The sequence below is a fragment of the Furipterus horrens genome, unplaced genomic scaffold (assembly GCF_987537825.1).
Source record: "Furipterus horrens unplaced genomic scaffold, mFurHor1.1.pri manual_scaffold_6, whole genome shotgun sequence".
Classification (NCBI taxonomy): Eukaryota; Metazoa; Chordata; class Mammalia; order Chiroptera; family Furipteridae; genus Furipterus; species Furipterus horrens.
The window spans coordinates 108,110,684-108,131,652 of record NW_028327176.1 but is presented as its reverse complement, the minus strand read 5'-3'; the positions used below and the strand labels follow the sequence as shown (position 1 = coordinate 108,131,652).

At 34.1% G+C, this 20,969-nt stretch overlaps 1 protein-coding gene across 1 annotated transcript in view; it reads left to right on the top strand.

Moving 5' to 3' along the window:
- The window catches only part of COL21A1 (collagen type XXI alpha 1 chain), a 181,763-nt gene that overhangs the window by 52,448 nt on the left and 108,346 nt on the right, over positions 1–20,969 (top strand). Inside the window, exons 2-3 of the mRNA XM_090282615.1 lie at positions 1,054–1,179; positions 4,849–5,400. Of these exons, the coding sequence (XP_090138741.1) occupies positions 1,092–1,179; positions 4,849–5,400 (640 nt within the window). The 5' untranslated portion in view covers positions 1,054–1,091. The remainder of the gene's footprint in view (positions 1–1,053; positions 1,180–4,848; positions 5,401–20,969) is intronic.

Below are 20,969 nucleotides of genomic sequence, written 5' to 3'. Positions count from 1 at the left end.
TAGAATGCCTTGGAGGCACTTCTGTCAGTTCTGTTGCTTCTCTCCCAGCCTTCAGCAAGCCAAGGATTTGCATTTGAGATAGACCCTGGGTATCTGAACAGGAGGAGGATCTCTCTAGGCTTTTTAAAAATGCTCTCATCTTTCTTTGTATTACTAGTCTCCTCCATGCACTCAAAATTCATATGGAAGAATTGCTGGGTGGGCCATACTTGTTTTGTGGCTGGGACCCATCAGGATTCTAAAACATCTCACCAGTTTTGATTGGTTTCTTCAGTGCTTCAGCAAAGCCTTCACCTTGAAGAGGTTTCCCTTCTAGGGACACCAGCAGCTCTGAATATCTTCTACCTTGTAAAGGATTAATAACTTTTGGAGTTTGGTTCATTTAGGTTTCTTTAAATTCTGTCTTTCATCGGGTTTTAAAATACTATAGTTTTATAATTAATCTGGTATATTTTCATTGTTGGGAGTGAAAGTCTTGTAATTTTCCACATTCTAACCATAAATGAAGTCCTTGGACTAACTTAAAAGATATATTAAAGTCATATAATAAAGTGTTTATAAATCAAATAAAAAATATCTTAAGGTTTATAATTATACTCCATTAAAAAATTAAACTATTGTCACTGAGCTTTATCATATAAATATATTTACCAGATACCCTTTGAGTGTTTTTAAAATGCAAATCCACATTTAAAAGAAGAACGTTTTCTACCTTTGAGATAATAATAAGAATGTGATAAGGCTTTACAGAATATACTAAAAGAAATTCTAGTGAATATTTTGGGCAGAGCTCAAAGTTTTACAAAAGTTTATAATATTTCAAGATAATTATGAATTAAAAGACTTTTCATGGTCTTCCTCAGCTCCTACTCATTGTCTTCTTGAATGATATATCTAAAATATGGCTGTTATAGATAAATTAATTTTAAGGATAGTAAAAATTAACTGTACTCAAACTTGATATTGCACTTTTAAGATTAAACTTATAATGGCTAGGTATTTGTCTTCATTTTTCTAATATATTTGACTTTCCTTTTTTCTTTTTCTTTTTAGGAATCCTAAAACCAAAATATTAGGACAAAAACAGAAACATGGCTCACCATATTACATTTCTTTGGATAGTTTTGGTCCTGCTTCTTCAGAATTCTGTATTAGCTGAAGATGGGGAAATAAGATCAAGTAAGAACTATCAGCATTGACCCTTCTGTTATCAACACATTGATTGTAGAAATCAAATATGGAGAGCTTATTAAGGATCTTATTCTTAGTGTCTTTGATGATGTAATTTCCTAAAATAAATGAATTGCTTTGTTACATATTAATTGAGAGGAAAAGCTTTTATCAGAGGTAATTTTGAGATAATTCTATGGTAATTGTTTATTCTTTTAACAATCAAGCTTTGGAATAAATGGTCTGGTGTTGAGTTCAGCCCTTTATGAGCTTCCTGATATAAAAAACAAAACAAAAAACAAACAAAGAAAAAACAAATCTACCTACCTCCTAGGATGGTTATCAGGACCATGCTTTGAGGTTATCTCATAGAGGTAATGAGATAACCCATGTAAGTGAGATACTTCATGTAAATGGCTTAGTACAGTGACATCCCAGTAAATTGCAACTATCCTGACTGCCTGTAGGAAAACTTGCATTAGAGAAGGAAGAAGAAATTAATGTCGTTCTACTATGCAGGCCACCAGTTACAAATATCATACTTCTTTTTAAGAGTTTGCTTATTTTCATATTTTAAAACTTATCAACATCAAGGCCCTCCTATAAATTAATTATGGTTTCTATAACAGTTAAATCAGATTATTTGACAATTTGATTTAACTTGGCTTAAAATTTATTAAAACAATGTTTGCATAACACTTTTATAGTTTAATGCATCCAATACTCTACAAGTTAGACCCTTTCCTGTTTTTTGAGTGGGAAAAGAGATTCACAATATTTACAAGGCTTACCTAGTACCATACAGCTTGTTAGAACTGTACCTAATATCTAAACTATGCTTTTGATCTTTAGTCCATTACTTTTCTATGACATCGGTGATTCATCTGCCAAAGGAACAGGTCTCTGAGAGTGGTATTTTTTCTGTTATTTATCAGTGGCAATATTTGCTTTTTGTACTCATGGTCTTGGCTAACCTTTCATGTATGAAATATATGGTATATGGCTCTGGAAAGGGGTAGAAAGGGCCAAGAATAACCCTGTAACAGTTAACCACAGGATCAAGTTGCAAACTAACACTAGCAGGTCCAGACAATAATGAATCTTATAGTACTTAGGAAGAGCAACATTGAAGAACTCTGCAAACACGTCTCCTGTCCTTTCAAAACCTCAAAAAAAAAAAAAAAAAAAAAAAAAAAAAACACACCAAAAAACCCATAATGCAACACCAGTACCCAAAAATAACAGAAAAACTGCCTTCCCTTGAATTAGAAAAGTTGCCTCTGGGCCAAATTCCATTCCAATGTCCCTGCCCTGAACTGTGGCAGTGGTCACGATGGCAGAGGTCATTGGAGTAGTGCCCTTCTGCACTGCACCACCACCTGCCACATAGCACCTTAGGGGTGACATCATCATCACGCTTACATTTTTTCAGACAAATCCAAGTTGGAAGTTTTTTTTTTTGTTGTTGTTGTTAGTTTGTTTTTGTTTTTGGTAACATCATGACTGTTGTACATGTTCACCTGACATTAGTGTTTATTTTTGCTGATTACTGTGATGGGTAGATTGGGGTAAAATTGAAGACTCTTCATGTGAGCCTTATCATCATTATCTCAGATATGTCAGTAAGCAAAGGTGAGGAAAATGATGGTAGGAAAAGGAGAGGAAAGGAGATACTAAAATCTTAATACTAATTGTCGCTAAACAATTTTTCCAATACCATTCTTTGCAGCTTTGATATCTTATTTAAAATGTATACAGAATATAAATCATCCTTATTATAACTTTATGTTGGGCATTTAATCACATCTTAAGAGAGACCATTTAATATGAGTAAAAACACAGGACTTAAAATTTGCTATGTATTAGCTTGACTCATCTCATTTTTTTCCAATTCTTCAGATCCAGGGGCATGTGATCCTTAACAGATGGGCCATGAGCAGTAGTATTTTTACTGTTTTGAGTTCAGAAGTTACAGAAAGCAAATATAGTAGACCTTCCTTTGTACTCTGTTGGTCATTTCAAACTCTTGGAGTTATCCAAAGAAATCAGTTGGTCTTTTTGGCTGTGTCTATATCTCATCTCTAGACCTTTGATTAGAATGTCCTACTTTTCACCCGGCCAAAGCTGTCCTTTCAGATTTCAGGTTGCCTGTCAGCTTCCCCACACAACCACTCTTGACTTTCCACAATTAGGTTACTAACCCCTCCTAAATGTTTTCATAATACTTTGTACTTTCCCTAACCTGCCAGTTGTCTGTCTTACTAGACATGACCTTTATGAGATATCATGTTAGCCAGTACCTAACATGATATCAGGCACAGAATATGTATTCAATATACATATACCAAGAAAAAAAGAAAGGAAGAAAGGAAGGAAAGAAAGAAGGAAGGAAGGAAGGAAGGAAGGAAGGAAGGAAGGAAGGAAGGAAGGAAAGAAAGAAAGAGGTATGTTGGCATGTGTATGGTGGAAAAGAGATGAAGTATTTTTTTCTTTCTGCAAGTGCTTAGACATTGTCTTGGTATAACTTGCACCAGTGTTAGTTTTTTTTCCCAGTGGAACTACAAGATGTGTTGATCATGCTGTTTCCTGGTATCCTGAAACAAGAATCTTTATGGATAAAGAAATAGCTTTATACCCTTGAACGTAGATTCACTTAGCACAGGCTAATGTTTGACTACATCATTTGCTGCAGATGAGAGATCAGACCTTTAAAAACTTGCTTTGCATGTAGTGCAAGAGTGATGGCTTTGGTGATCTTGGTTCATTTAACTTTTTATCAACTATATTAAAGTATTTATCTTTAGTGGCCGCTTGAGTCCTGAAGTTGGCAGAAAGTTTATTTTAATTTTGTTCCCCCTGTTAATTGTTTATATATATATGTGTGTGTGTGTGTGTGTGTGTACATATTTCAGGTAATATTAAATAAAACATTTAATTGATAAAACGATGTTGCTGTACAGCTGAAAAGCAATTATTTATTTATTTATTTTCATTTATTCAATGGGGAAGTAGAATAAAATGCTGCTTTATGGTAGGTAATACTTGTACATACAAGAAAATATCTAGATATTATGTTCATATACAGCATACATATTTTATTCCCTACTTTTAAAGCTGAGTCATTAATTTAAAAAAATAAGATAATTAATAAATTCAACTAACAAGCAAAACAGAGACAGACTCGTAGATGGAGAGCAGATGACAGCTAGTGATGGGGGGAGGTGAGGGGGTGGAGGGATCGAGCAAAAAGAAAAAGGACTCGTGGACATGGACAACTGTGTGGTGATTGCTGGGGGGAGGGAAGTATAAAGGGACTAAATGATAATGGAAATAATACAATAAAGATTAAATAAACAAAATAATAAGATAATTTAAAGTATCCAAAAAAAATAGCTCTCATTTAGAAAGAATTTTCATGAGCTAAGCAGTGTATCTTAATCTTCACAAAGCTCCTATAAATAGTTAGTATGATCTTTTGTAAAAAATTCAGCTTTATTGGGGTATAATTAACATGAAAATTATATGATACTTAAAGTATTCATTGTAGTGATTTGATATACATATTCATTGTGAAAGAATTTGTTCCAGTTGGCTAATTAAAAAATCATGAATCTAAAACTTTCCACTTTTTGCTTTTCATATAACAATTGCTTTCTGATGGTATTTTCTTTCACTTAGGTTGTCGTACTGCTCCAACAGATTTAGTTTTCATCTTAGATGGTTCATACAGTGTTGGCCCAGAAAACTTTGAAATAGTGAAAAAATGGCTTGTCAATATCACAAAAAACTTTGACATAGGACCAAAGTTTGTTCAGGTTGGAGTGGTCCAGTACAGTGACTATCCTGTACTGGAGATTCCACTTGGAAGCCATGATTTGGGAGAGAATTTGATGGCAGCGATGGAATCCATACACTACTTAGGAGGAAACACAAGGACTGGAAAAGCCATCCAGTTTGCACTTGATTACCTTTTTGCCAAGTCCTCACGATTTCTGACTAAGATAGCAGTAGTACTTACGGATGGTAAATCCCAAGATGAAGTCAAAGATGCAGCAGAAGCAGCAAGAGATAATAAAATAACATTATTTGCCATTGGCGTTGGTTCGGAAACAGAAGATGCAGAACTCAGAGCTATTGCCAACAAGCCTTCGTCTACTTACGTGTTTTATGTGGAAGACTATATTGTGATATCCAAAATAAGGGAGGTGATGAAGCAGAAACTTTGTGAAGGTAAGCCTTAGTATAATTTGGAAACAATAATTGCACTTACTTACATTTTGGTATAACCTGTTAATTTACACTGGTATAGATAGTTATATTTTATATCAAATAACTTAGTATGTTAGAATTGAGGTGAACACAAATTTTGTGTTGCATTTATTCTGGATAAGGTTTGTTTTTAGAAACAATTACTTATAAAATCTACAGTTGGAAAATACAATGTTTTGTTCTATTGTTTTACCTTCCAGTTATATGTTTATCATGGAGATAGTAGAAAATAAAGATACATAAAGAATAAAAATATATGTAAATAACACATAATCATATCATTTTTCTGTTAATGAGTTTTTCACCTTTTTTATTTCAGCCTTTTTTTTTTAGTTCAGATTGAGAGTTTATTCAGATGTCTAAGTAAGGATAATATTGTACATGTAATTAAATATTCAATTTTATATTATTACATAATATATTGTGTGCATAATTTTCAAACTATTAACATGCTTATATTCAGATTATTTGGGGGGAGAGTAATTTGTTCAAATTTTTTATTATTAACATTATGGACATTTAATGTATCACATACCTAAAAAAATAATATTCATGTAAAATAGACTTTTTTCCAGTTTCCCATTAAAAACTCAAAAAACTGATTAGCTTACATTTGATAGAAAAATTTATAAATGATTGCAGCTTAGAAAAATTAATTCCTCTTTTTAAAAAGTATTTGTGTAGAGGATATGGTAAATAAAAATATTTTAAAGTTTTTAAGATTATTTATTTAAGAAATTAAACATTTTCTTTAACCAAACTTTTTAAAAGACACTATAAGAAGTATAAAGAGTCATCACAGTTATTCTTTTTATGAGTCTCTAACAGTAAAACCATTTTGACTTTTGTCATCTTGGTTAGGCAAGAGGGATTTAGATTTTTGATATGTTGTCAAAACAGAATCTTTGGCTTTGAAGATCGATATGAGATGTCTATTCAGAAAGTATCCAGCCATATAATATGAAAAATAGAGACATTTACTGAAGAACACACAAGATACAGGAAACATTGTACATAGGACAATGGCATTTCAATCCCCTTCAAAGTAGGCAACTTGGGACCTCACACAGTTCTCCCAGTCACCATCAGCTGCCACTTCCTATTTTTCTGAATCCATAGATTGGTTGGCTTCCATAAATGCCCAGACCAGGGATCAACCTGCAACCCAGGCATGTGCCCTGACCAAAAATCAGACCCACAACCTTTCAGTTCTGGGATGATTCTCACCCTGGCCTGGGCAACTTTATTTTATTTTTTAAAAGATTTTATTTAATTAGAGAGAGGGGAAGGGAGGGAGAAAGGGAAAGAAACATCACTGTGTGAGAGAAACATCCTTTGGCTGCCTCTCACATGCCCTCAATGGAATCGAACTGGCGACCTTTTGGCTTGCACGCTGGTGCTCAACCCACTGAGCCACACCAGCCAGGGTGATAATTTCATTTCTTTGACAAATAGTTAACTTCTACTTTGAGGTTCTCAGCATCTAAAATTACCATTTTTTAACTCTGATTTTATGCTCTGCCGTGTTTGATTCAGAATGAACAAAATATTATTTATATATTTGTTTCCACATGGATTATTTTATCCTCACTGACCTACCATTTCCCTGGAGGGGTATTCTGCAGGACATTATTTCAAGTCCACTTTTTGTTGATGAGCAATGATTTCTTTATTTGTTTAAGAGTCTATTTTTTCTTATTTTGTTTACTGCCATTTTTCCTTAATGTTTCTTACTTTAAATTACAGTTCACATTCAATATTATTTTGTATTAGTTTCAGGTGTACAGCACAGCGGTTAGACAATCATATACTTTACCAAGTGATCCCCCCGATATTCCTTATGCTTCACTTTACATCCCCATGAGTATTCTGTAACTACCAATTAGTACATCTTAATCCTTTCACCTTTTTCACCTAGTCCCCTAACCTCCTCCCCTCTGGCAGCCATCAGTCTGTTCTCTCTATGAATCTTTTTTCAGTTTTGTTTGTTCATTAATTTTGTTCTTTAGATTCTACATATAAGTAAAGTCATGTGGCATTTGTCTTTGTCTGGCTGACTTAGTTCACTGAGCATAAGTCCCTCTAATTCCAGCCATGTTGTCACAAGTGGTAAATCTTCATTCTTATTTATGGCTGAGTAATATTTCATTGTATGTATGTATCATGACTTTTTTTTATCCATTTGTCTATTGATGGGAACTTGGTCTGCTTCCATATCTTGGCTATTGTAAATAATGCTGCAATTAACATAGGGGTGTGTATATTCTTTCAAATTACTGTTTTGGGTTTCTTCTGACATATACCCATAAATAGAATTGATGAGTAATAAAGGCAGTTCCATTTTTAAATATTTTGGAGGAAACTTAATACTGCTTTCCATAGTGGCTATACCAATAAGCATTCCCACCAACAGCGCCTGAGAGTTCCCTTTTCTCTACATTCTCACCACCACTTATTTGTCCATTTATTGATGATAGCCATTCTGACATGTATGGGGTGATATCTCATTGTGGTTTAAATTCACATTTCTCTGATGATTAGTGATATTGAATATCTTGTTTTCTGTTTTTTTATATTAAAAAAAAATACAGTGTGAGGTATACCCTCTTAAAGTATTTTAAGTGTACAGGACAATACTGCTAATTATATGTACTGTGTTGTATTGTAGGTTGTAGAACTTTTTCATGTTGCATGACTGAAACTCTGCCCATTGAGCAGCAAGTCCCCCATTTCCTTCTCTCCACAACCGATAACCACCATTCTACTTTCTGTTTCTAATGAGCTTGACTACTTTAGGTAGTTCTTAAAGGTGAAATTGTGTAGTATTTGTCCTTCTGTGACTGGTCATTGGGGTTATGATAGTGATTACATTGTATCTATAGATCACTTTGTGTGATATGGACATTTTCAAAATATTAAGTTTTCCAATCCATGAACATGATATGTCTTTTCATTTGTTTTTAATTTCTTTCAGTACTACTTTGTTGTTTTGAACATTTAAGTCTTTTGCCTCCTTGGTTAATTTTATTTCTTAGTATTTTTTTATTTTTGATGCTGTGGCTAGTAGTTCTAATACTATGTTGAATAAAAGTGGCAAGAATGAGCATTCTTATCTTGTTCCTGACTTCAGAGAAAGAGCTTTCAATTTCTCACCGTTGAATGACTCATATGATTGCTGGCTGTGACTTTTCATGTATGGCCTCTGTTATGTTGAGGTAAATTATTTCTTTACTTATTTTGGTGAGTGTTTTTATCATGAAAGGATGCTGGATTTTAACAAATGCATTGTCTGCATCTATTGAGACAATAATGTGACTTTTATGCTTTGTTCTGTTAATGTGTATCATATTAATTGATTTAAATAGCTTGAATCATCTTTGCAACCCAAGGAAAAATTCCACTTGGTAGGATACTTTTTGATCCTTTTGATATGCTGTTGAATTCAATTTAATAATATTTTGTGGAGGATTTTTATATTCATCAGGAATATTGGCCTGTAGTTTTTTTTTTTTTTTAGTCTCTTTTTTTGGCTTTGAAATCTGAGTGATGCTGGCCTTATAAAGAGCTTGGAAATAGTCCCCTTTTTTTCAGTTTTTGGAAGAGTTTGAGAAGGACTGGCATAATTCTTTAAATGTTTGGTAGAATTCACCAGTGAAGACATCTGGTTCTAGGCTTTTCTTTGTTGGGAGGTTTTTGATCACTGATTCGGTCTTTTAACTAATTACGAATCTATTCAGATCTTCTATCTTCTCATGATTCAGTCTTGGTAGGTTGTGTATTTTAGGAATTTATCCATTTATTTTAGGTTATCAAATTTGTTGGTGTATAATTATTGCAGTTTCTTATGATCCTTTGTATTTATGTGGTATTTCCTCTTCCATTTCTGTTTATTTGTATCTTCTTCTTTTTTTTTTTTTTTGTTAGTTAATCTAGCTAAAGGTTTGCCAGTTTTGTTGATCTTTTAAAAAAACTCAGTTTTTTTTTTGAGCTTTTCTATTGTTTTACTATTCTTTATTTTATTTATTTTTACTTTAATCTTATTTTCATCCTTCTGCTAATTTTGGACTTAGTTTATTCTTTTTCTAGTTCCTTGACATGAGAAGTTAGGTTGTTTATTTAAGATCTTTATTTTTTAATGTAGATTTAATTGCCATAAATTTCCTTCTTAGTACTACTTTTGCTACATCCCATAAGTTTTGGTTTGTTGTATTTTAGTTTTAGTTTTTCTCAGGATACTTTCTAATTTCTCTTTTTATTTCTTTTTGACTTAGGGATTATTCAAGAAAATGTTGTTTAGTTTCCACATATTTTTGAATTTTCTAACTTTCCTTCTATTATTAATTTCTAATTTAACCCTATTGTGGTTGGAAAAATATATATATTATAATTTCAATCTTCTTAAATATGTTGAGACTTGTTTTTTTATCTAACATGTTTTTTCCTAGAGAATATTTTGCTTGTCTTGAGAATATCTATCCTGCTGCTGTGTGGTGGAATTTTCTGCATATGTCTGTTAGATTCATTTGATCTATAGTGTTGTTCAATTTTTTGTTTCCTTTTTATCTTCTGTCTCGATGTTCTATTATTAAAAGTGAAGTACTGAAATTCCTTACTATTATTGTGTTACTGTATATTTCTCCCTTCAGTTCTGTCAGTATTTGCTTCATGTATTTGGATGCTGTCATGTTAGGTGTATATATTTATATTTATAGTTGTTATGTCTTGCTGATGAGTTGACCTTCATATCATTATATAATGTCCTTCTTTGTCTCTTTTGACAATTTATGACTTAAAGGCTATTTAGCTGACTAAGTATCACCACCTTTATTCTCTTTTGGTCGTCATTTGCATGGAGTAATTTTTTCTATCATTTTATTTTTAGCCTGTGTGTGTCCTTAATTATAAAGTACATGTCTTATAGACAATATATAGTTGAATTTTTTTATCCGTTTAGCTACTCTGTGTCTTTTTATTAAGGGAGCTTCATATATTTACATCTCAACTAATTACTGACAGGGAAGGATTTAATATTGCCATTTTGTTCATTGTTTTCTCTCTTAGAGACTTTTTGGTCTTCTTTGCTCTCTTATGGTCTCCCTTTGTGTTTCATTGGTTTTTTTGTAGTGATATACTTTGATTTGTTTCTCTTTATCATTTGTATATCTTATATAGCTATTTTTCTTTGTGGTTACCATGGAGTTATATTAAACATTATAATGTTATAAATTTTTTTTAAGTTGATTATATTTTAACTTCAATCATGTACAAATACTCAACATTTTTACATCTCCCTGTCCCCTCACACTTTGTTATTGGTACCTCAAGTTACATTATTTTATATTGTGTATCCATTAACATTTTTGCAGTTATTGTTTACAAGTTTAACTTTTATATTAGAATTTAAAGTTATTTATGCACCACCATTATAAAATTTTAATGCTCCAAATTTGTCTATACAAGGTCTGTCTGGAAAAAAGTCCAGCCATTGTTAATATAACAAGAATGGTTTGCATGACTTTGATGTAACCAGACAGCCAAGGAGAGTAGACTGGAAAGCACATGTGTGAGCAATGACAACTTCACTGTACTAGTTAGTCAGTGGCAGTAGTAGATGCCATTGAGTGAGCATGTGTACAGTGTGGCTGTCACATTCAAAACGAGTGAATAGAGCAACAAATTTGCATCAGTTTTTGCGTTAAGCTTGAACATTTATTTGTGGAAACTATTGGGATGATTCAGAAGGCTGCAGCCATGGGCAACTGGTGATTGGCAGCTTCATCATGACAATGCACCTGCTAATGCATCATGTCTTATGCAGAGTTTTTTGGCAAAACATCAAAATCCCAGGTGACTCAGCCTTCCTACAGCTCAGATTTGACACCTGCAACTTCTGGCTTTTTCCAAAACTAAAATCACTTTGAAAGAGAAAAGATTTCAGGCCATTAATGAGATTCAGGAAAATACGAGGAGGCAGCTGAGGGCAATCAGAAGAACTGTGTGAGGTCCCAAGGTGCCTACTTTGAAGGAGACTGAGGTGTCATTGTCTTATGTGTAGTGTTTCTTTTATCTTGTATCTTCTTCAATAAATGTCTCGATTATTCATATTATATATCTGGATACCTTCTGAACAGACCTCATATATTTATTTTTACCAGGGAGTTTTATATCTTCCAATGCTTTTGTGTTGTGGTTCAATTCATTTCAACTGGGAAGATTTTCTCAGTATTTCTTGTAAGGCAGATCTAGTGGTGATGAACTCTTAGCTTTTTTTAATCAGGAAAAGTGTTTATTTCTTACTAATTTTTGAAGGACAGTTTTTCCAGATACAGTATTTTCAGTTGGCAGTATTTTTCATTTTAGTACTTTAAAATTATCATCCTATTCCCTGTGGCCTGCAAAGTTTCTACTGAGAAAACCACTGATAGTCTTATGGGGTACCCTTGTATGTAAGGAGTTGCTTTTCTCTTGATTCTTTCAGAATTCTTTCTTTGTTTCTGGATGTCCATTTCTTTTCCTTGATTTGAGAAGACTTTGACTATAGTTTCTAAAATAAGCTTTGCCTCTTTCTTCATCTTTAACTCCCATACTGTATATATTTGTCTTCTTCATGGTGTTAGGTAAAGTCCTTTAGGGTTTCCTTGATTATTATGGTTTCCTTGATTATTATTATTCTTTTAATTTTTTTCTTTTCTTTTCCTATTACAGTTGTCCCATTTTTTTCTCCCATTGCTCTACACTACCTCACCCACCCCCCTCCCACATTCAATTCCCACCCTGTTGTCCATGTCCATGGGTCATTCATACTAGTTCCTTGACTAGACTCTTCCTCTTCTTTCCCCCCTTTAATTTTTGTTCCTCTGCCTGGATATTTTCAAATGATCTGTTTTCAAATTTGCTGACTTTTTTCTGCTTCATCAAGTCTGATTTCAATTCCTCTGCTCAATATTTCTGTTCAGTTATTGTGTTCTTCAGTTCCCAAATTTATATTTGGTTCCTCTTTATATTTTCTATCTCTGTTGATATTTTCATTTTATTCATACATTATTTTCTTAAACTTGTAAAAGATCTTTATGATGGCTAGTATTAGTTCTTACTATCAGTCAGATAATATACTTCCCTTTCTTTAGTATTGGTATATGGAGAGTTATTTTGTTCCATTGTTGGGTCATGTTTCTCTATTTCTTTGTGTATCTTGTAGTCTTGTTTTGGGATCCACACATTTGAAAAAAACAGTCACCTCTCCCACTCTTTAACAATGGGCTTTGTACAGGGGATTCTCTCACCAATCTGTCTGGTGAGAGATTCTGTGGGCCCTGAAATCTTTTGCAGGGAGGATGAGATTTCTCTGGACCTATGTTAGTCATTTCTTTATTAGAGAGGTTTGCTGGTTTCTTTTTTGGTTGCTCCTAATATCTCATTCCCATTGGTTCTGTCTGCAGCATAAGTTCTCTGTTTCTTTAGCCACAAATTTCTCCACTTTTCCTTGTTCTCAATGGCCACCAGGCAGCCAAAGTATGCTGGTTTCCTGACAATATCCTTGGTCAGGCAAGACAAATATCATTTTCTCAGGCACCTCTTTGAAAAGCTGGTATATGTTCCACTCTTTTCTCTCTCTCCTGAGGGAAAGCCTTGAGTGGTGTGTCTTGCCCTGTTCACATTGAGCCATGCCAGTCACAGCAACCCACTGTACACTTACTTTTGTTCTCAGTAGTCTCCAGGCATCCACATGATTCTGATTCCTTTAGTTCTCCAAATGAGGCAGGACAGAAGCCAGGCTCTTGGGCATCCCTCTGAGAAGCTGGAGAATTAAAAACAAATTGCACTCTCTCCCACCCTCCTGAGAGAGATGTCACAAGCTAGGACATTCTCTCCTGACACTTATTTGTGCAGGCCTTGTGATGATCCATACTATTGTAAGGTGAAATTAATGTTTATTACTTGTTTCAATGAGGCTTTAATTTGGCCCTCCTGGGGTGCTTCAACTTCCTAATGACTCTGGACTTCTCATAAAGGTACTTTTTGTCCAAATATAATTGTTAAATAGTGTTTTAGTGTTGGGGAAAGGGGAATGTAGACTACAACTTTCTGTTCTTCTATCTTGCTGTTCTTTTACTACTCTTTGCTTGGAAATTGCTGGGTAATTTGATTTTCTAATTCAAGCCCTATAATACTTTGTTATAATGGCCTGGTATAATAACCTACCTTTGCATTTTTTAAATGATTTTTTTAATTGTAATTTTTCCCCATTGCCATTTAGTCCCCTTATACCACATCTCCCACAATCACCACACTGTCGTCCATGTCCATGAGTCCCTTTTCCTTTTTGCTCAATCCCTCCACCCCACACCTCCCCTCCCCTACCCTAGCTGTCATTCCTGCTCTCTTAATATGAGTCTGTCTCTGTTTTGCTTCTTAGTTCAGTTTGTTCATTAGATTCCACAATGAGTGAAATCATGTTACAGTATTCCCTCACTTATCGCAGGTATTACATTCTAGACATGCACACACCCTGCAATAGGTGAAAATCTGCAAAGTAGGAACCTTACATTTATTTTAGTATTTATATATATTTTAAGGCTTTATAAACCCTTCCCACACACTTATAAACCATTCCCAGTCCCTTATTAACCTTTTCCACACTTTTATAAACACTACTTATGTTCTTAAACATATTCTACACTCTTAAACCTATGTAACTTTAACAACATACGTATACAGTACCACAAAATCCTGTGATATAGTAAAAAATCTGTGATAAATAATTAAATATATTTTTAAAAATCCCGTGATACAGTGAGGCCACAATAAGTGAGCCACAATATAGAGAGGGACTACTGTATTTGTCTTTTTCTGCTTGGCTTATTTCACTTAGCATAATGTTCTCCAGGACGATCCATACTATTGCAAAGGGTAAAACTTTCTTCTTTATTTATTTTTTTTTTGGCTTTGTAGTATTCCATTGTGTAAATGTCCCACAGTTGTTTTATTCACTCCTGTACTGAAGGGCACTTGGGCTGCTTCCATAACTTGGCAATGGTAAATAATGCTGCAATGAACATAGGGGTGCTTATGCTCTCTCAAATTAGCATCTTGGGTTCCTTTGGGTATCATCCCATAAGTGGGATCACTGGGTCACAAGACATATTCATTTTTAATTTTTTGAGGCATGTATCTACTGCTTTCCACAGTAGCTGCACCAGTCTGCATTCCCACTAACAGTGCATCAGGGTTCCCCTTTCTCCACATCCTTCCCAACACTTGTTGTTTGTTGATTTATTGAGTATAGCCATATTGACTAGTGTTAGATGATCTCTCATTGTGGCTTTTAATTTGCATTTCTCTGGTGATCAGTGATATTGAGCATCCTTTCATATGTCTATTAGCCATCTGTATTTCCTCTGGAGAAGTGTCTATTCAGGTCCTTTGCCCATTTTTTTTCATTGGGTTGTTTGTTTGTTTATTTGTTTGTTTGTTTTTGGTGTTGAGTTTTGCAAATTCTTTATAAATTTTGGATAATAACCCTTTATCAGATGTATTGGTGAATATGTTCTCCCATACTTTGAGTTTTATTTTTATTTTTTTAATGTTTTCCTTTGCTGTGCAAAATCTCTAGTTTGATGTAGTCCCAGTTGTTTATTTTTTTATTTTGTTTCCATTCCCTGAGAAGATATATCTGATAAAATATTGCCACAAGCTGTGTTCAAGATTTTTCTGCCTAAGTTTTCTTCTACAATATTTTATGGTTTTGGAACTAACATTGAAGTCTTTAGTCCATTTTGAAGTTATTCTTGTGTGTGATGTAAAAAGGTCATCTGGTTTCATTTTTATACATATATCTGTCCGATTTTCCCAATAACATTTTCTGAATAAACTATCTTTAGCCCATTGTATGTGCTTGCTTCCTCTGTCAAATATTAATTGACTATAAAGGTGTGGAATTATTTCTGGGCTCTCTATTCCATTGATCTGTGTGTCTGTTTTTATACCATTACAATGTTGTTTCGATTACTATGGCCTTATAGTATAGTTTTATATTAGGTAGTGTGATTCCTCCAACTTTGTTCTTCTTTCTCAGGATCACTGTTGCTATGCGGGGCCTTTTGTGGTTCCATATAAATTTTTGAAATATTTGTTCTAGCTCTGTGAAATATGTCATTGGAATCTTGATAGGAATTACACTGAATGTCTAGATTGCTTTGGGTCGTATGGACATTTTAATGATATTAATTCTTCCTAGCCATGAACATGGCACGTACTTCCTCTTATTTGTATCATCTTCAGTTTCTTTCTTTAGTGTCTTATATTTAGGGGAATCACTTTGTCTTTCATTTGTAGAGTATAAGATTTAATCTAATCTGTATTAAAGGCAACTTGCAGTGTCAGGGCTTGTAGAATATCCAGAAATATGAATTTTCCATCATTTAATAGAGAGGCTAGAGCTATGTTTCAAGAAAATAAGCATGGTATGTTTATATTTTACATAAAAAGTGATGTTTGGGTATTCACTGGAACAGTGGAATGACTATGGTGTGATTGTCAAAATACATAAAAATAAACTGTCAGTGTTTATGATTGGATTTAGATGCATCTGTATAAGTTAATTCTAGGAAAGGAATAAATAAAATATTCAGAATAATTTTTCAGTAGGAATGTTTAAACCTTGTATTATTGGCCCATTCTCCCCTTCTTTTTCTCTCTCTAAAATATGTATAATATTTCTCACCTAATTACATATTTTATTCTCATAACACTTCCATGCTTCGTAAGTGGTGGTAGGCATGCTAGTAGGAGTAAATATTGATATAACCACTTTGAAAATGTTTTTTGGCATTATCTACTAGGGTCAAGCATACACCTACCCTATGAAATAGCAGCTTAACTCTTAGATATTTAACTATGAGAACAGACAAAACTAATTAATCAATGGTTATAGAAATCATAGCAGTGGTCTCTAGTGGTGGTGTTATTGTCTGTAAAGGAGTATGAGATGGGTTTCTAAGGTGTTAGACTTTCTTTATCTTGTCTGGAGCAAGTAATATCAATGTATTCATATGTGCCAATCGAGCTCTATACTTGAGATTAGGGAATTTTACTGAATGTAGGATGTACCTTGATAAAAAGGTTTTTAAATATTTAGTAAGCACAATGTCTGATAAAGTCTTATGATGGTTTTATTAATAAACCTGAGCTTATTGATTATATGGTTATCTAGTCCTGTGTCTGGAGTCAGGCCTTGATCTGGGTTTGCTTCCTGACTTTGTCAAACCCTGTTTCTTGAGCTGTGGCCTTGGGGTGAGTGACTGACTCTGGCATTGGTGGTGATGTAGACCACATTTTATGAGTGTTAATGTCAGTGTTCTTGAGAAGCAGTGGAACATGTTAAGATGCCTGGATGTCTGGTTTAAAAAACAGTGCATATATAAAAATGATACATAACTAGTAACTGACAAAAGCTCAGTCAATTTAAATTAAAAATAAAAAAGAAAAGGAGTAAAGAATAAGGTAGAAGAACTGGACACACACTATTATCTGTATACCATTTCTCCAACTATAGTATTCAAAGGAAAGAATAACTTAAATTTATCACATAAGAAAGGCTTTTAAAATGAAAAATGGCAAAACCAAATGGGTTATTTTTATAATTTTGTAAGCTTTTAAAACTATATTCTTAACTATTTTCCAAGCCACATATGGATTTCCATTTTTTAATATATTTTTTAAATTGTCAAATAACATATTCTATAATCAGAGAGGCTATGTGTGCAAAAGATTTTGACTGTTCTGGTCTATGCACAAGTGGTTGGAGCCTACTGTTCCTATTGATTTATCACTGAAAGGAATCTTATAAGCATTTGTGCTTATTATGTTCCGTTGTCTGTAAACCATACATCTGGCAGACATCTTCTTCAGATAAAGGGCTGTTGACAAATTAACCTAAATTTCAAGACAGTGGGATTGCTTGCTGGTAAATGATGATGAGATTATTCCATCTGCAATGAGAAAATAAATTATGTCAAGTTGAGGCTGCCTTCTTTGTTAATTATTTAATCTTGGGTATGAGGATCTCTACTTAGGTAATTTATTTTGGTTTTGCTATTGTTGTTTTATTCTATTTCCAATATGTCTACGTTATCAAAATCTTAGTGCTTAATTGAAACAGTGGTGATGGTGATCACTTGTGCATGATGTTAAAGTACATGATAACATAATGGGCCTTAGAAAGACAAATGTATTAAATTGCCACTGACCACCATTGGGGGTGTGTGTATTGATGTCACATAACTCATATTTGCTTTACCATTAAAACCAAGTTCAGTCCAGGAAAGTTTGAAGGAATGGGCTGGTACGGATCTGAGCAGCACCATAGGCACTAGAGATGACTGTTTTCTTGGACATCAGGTCTAGATTAGTAAAATTACTTGTTCTCTCATGATAGATTTTCTCAATAGAATTCTCAGTTCTCAATAAAATATGTGACTTAGGAGTGGGGTGATGTGCAAACAACCTGGCAATGTAGAATGGATTGAATAGACACTTATAACTGAGACTAGACATGTTCTGGCCCTGTGATATTAACATATAACTAGAAAGGTGCAGCTGTACATATTTGGTTAGACTCAAGATATATACAGTTTTTGTGTCCCTGTTCATGACAGGATCTTAAATAAGACATTTTTATGATCTTGACAAGATTAAATAACTTACGAGTATACTACTAAGCCCTAAGATTTAATAGAAAAGCAAATATTATGGAACCCTAGAATTTAAAATGAATGGAGTAATCTGTGCTCAACTCAGAAAGCATTTGTATTCCAAATATTCTCTGGGCATATTAGAGTAAGATGAAATTATAACCGTGTAGGCTGTGTAGGAAACCATTTGTGAACTTAGGTCTTTTGTGTGTCTTTTTTTGCCCTTGCTTCGGAATGTACTATTGAAAAACTAACTTTGTTTATCTAGGTTATTCTACATACCTGTCGTAGGTGTTATAGCAAGTTCCCAACTTAGCATTTGATTTTCTTTGTAGTTAAAATTATAACTTCCAAGTTCCATTTTTATTTTTATTTCCATTCCCCTCTCTGGATGTGGTTGTATACTTACAGATTTACTTCCTTTTCTCTACAGAATGGTGATGTTAATTATTTACCTATATTCTTTTCCCTGAAATTTGTGCAAAAATTGTTGGTTGGTGATCAAAGTAATACAGAGAGATATGATCTGGGGAGGAGTAGGGAGAGGCTGTAGGAGGAGGTTGCCAGAAACAATAGTAAACAGCCTAGGATGGGACTGGCTGAGAAGCTGAATGCTTCCAGAGCACATGGAACTATACGTGAGATTTAAAATAGAAAGAAGGCAGAGACTGGCTCTTGGGATCTTTTTCCTTGAGGATGTCTGGATGATTGTGTAATAGCTGCCTGCGTTTCCCAAAGCTTGGTATTTTGTATGAGAAAGAACTCTGGGTGCACCCTGAGGTTGGGCTAGCCTGGAAGAAGGTGGAAGGTTTATTTTTGGGGTGTTCTAGAGGGGACAAGCTCTGAGGCAGAAGCATGCCATTCTTCCAAAATTGTAGCTTTTATATCTTATGCTGTTTTAATTTGTAAACTAATCCCATAGAAATAAGACCATTAAAACCTAGCCAGGGGAATGATAGGAGAACTTAGGTCTTAAAGATTTTAGCCTTAATTGTTAGGCTTAAGTGATTAAAGCTGTAAGTGACTAAGGTATGTGGAAAGCTATTATTGCAAAATTCTTTAGCTTTTCAATAAAGACTTCTTTATCACCAAACCTTTGCCTTCTGAATTTTGCCTAGAGGGTGGCAAAGGCAGCAGGGCCCCACTTGCTGTTAGGTAACAAAAGTTGCCATTTATAATCGGAAATTTTTTTTGTTTTTTACCTGTTTCTTATCTTTGGGCATATGCAAACATACAAGCTATAGTTGAGCATTTTAACTACACTTTTCAGTTCCCATATGTATGGATATTTAATTATTCTTGTATGTGAGCAAATTAGGAGGACGATTAGTCCTTCAAGAAAATATAATTAAATACATTTTCCCCGAAGAGATGTGCCTAGGTATATGAAACATGGTTATATTGTGACAATTAATTTACATTCCTGATTTCACTAATTGTCACATTGCTTTCTATAGGGTTTGAGGAATTAGAATAGAGTGTAAATGATTTTATTACAGAAAAGGAAGGACACAATATGTGCTTTATCCCATGCACTTGTGTGTGATTTTTGAACTACAAAGCACTTTTACATACATCATCACATTTGATCCTCAGACAAACCCTGTGAAGTTGATTATTCTCACTTGACAGATAAGAATCCAAAGGTTCTTGAGAGGTTATGGAAGGGACTTAGGTCTAAACCTGAAGTCCTTGTCTTAAGTCTGAGCTCTTCACCCAGCATCTTATCACTCCTCTTTTGTAAGGCAAATCAAAGGAGCAGTTGAAATTTGAATATTCTTATGATTTAATAACATACTTTCTTTTCAGATGAACTTCTTTCTTTTGCAGTTTTAAATCAAATGTACTTGAAATGAGGCTTCATAGATTGTTCTGTATACTCCCTCTCCCAAATACTGCCTCATAATGACAGGGAAGATTTAATTTTATTCATTGACTTATGATTTAAACTGTATAATGGAATGTTACTGGGAATAATTCTTTTTCTTTTTCTTTTAATATGCTTTACTGATTATGCTGTTACAGTTGTCCCAATTTCTTTTCCCTCTTCTCCCCTCGACCCAGAGACCCCCTCCCTTCAGTTGTCCCCCTCCCCCACCTTAGTCCATGCCCATTGGTTGTGCATATAGTTAGTTCTTCTCAACATCTTCCTGTCTGCTCCACTCCCTACTACTATGCTTCTTAATTCCTGTACCATCTCCCTCCCTTTCTCCCCTCCCCCCTCCCTGCTGACCTTCTCCCATAATGTTCCCCATACCTATAATTCTTTTCCCACTCTCATTGCCTACTTAGTTTGCCTTTGTTTAGATTCCCTAGCTTCTGCTGTTGGTTGTTGTGATACAGTTTTCATTTTAGTGTTCATAGTTTTGATCCTCTTTCTCCTAAACAAGTCCCTTTAACATCTCATATAACAGTGGTTTGGGTCTGATGAACTCCTTCAGTTTTACTTTGTCCTGAAAGCATTTTCTCTGCCCTTCTATTCTGAATGACAGCTTCGCTGGATAGAGTATTTGTGGTCGTAAGATTTTGGTTTTCATTACTTTGAATATTTCTTGCCAGTCCCTTCTTGCCTGCAGAGTTTCTTTTGAGAAATCAGCTGATAGTCTTCTTGGGACCCCTTTGTACATAATCCTCTTCTTCTCTCTTGCTGCTTTTAAGGTTCTCTCTTTATCCTTAATTTTTGACATTTTGATTATAATGTGTCTTGGTGTGGTCCTCCCTGAGTCCAGTTTTTTTGGAACTCTCTGTGCTTCCTGGACCTATAAGGTCATTTCCTTCCCCAAGTTAGGGAAGTTCTGCTTCATTCTTTTTTTACATAATTTTTCAATTTTTAGTTCT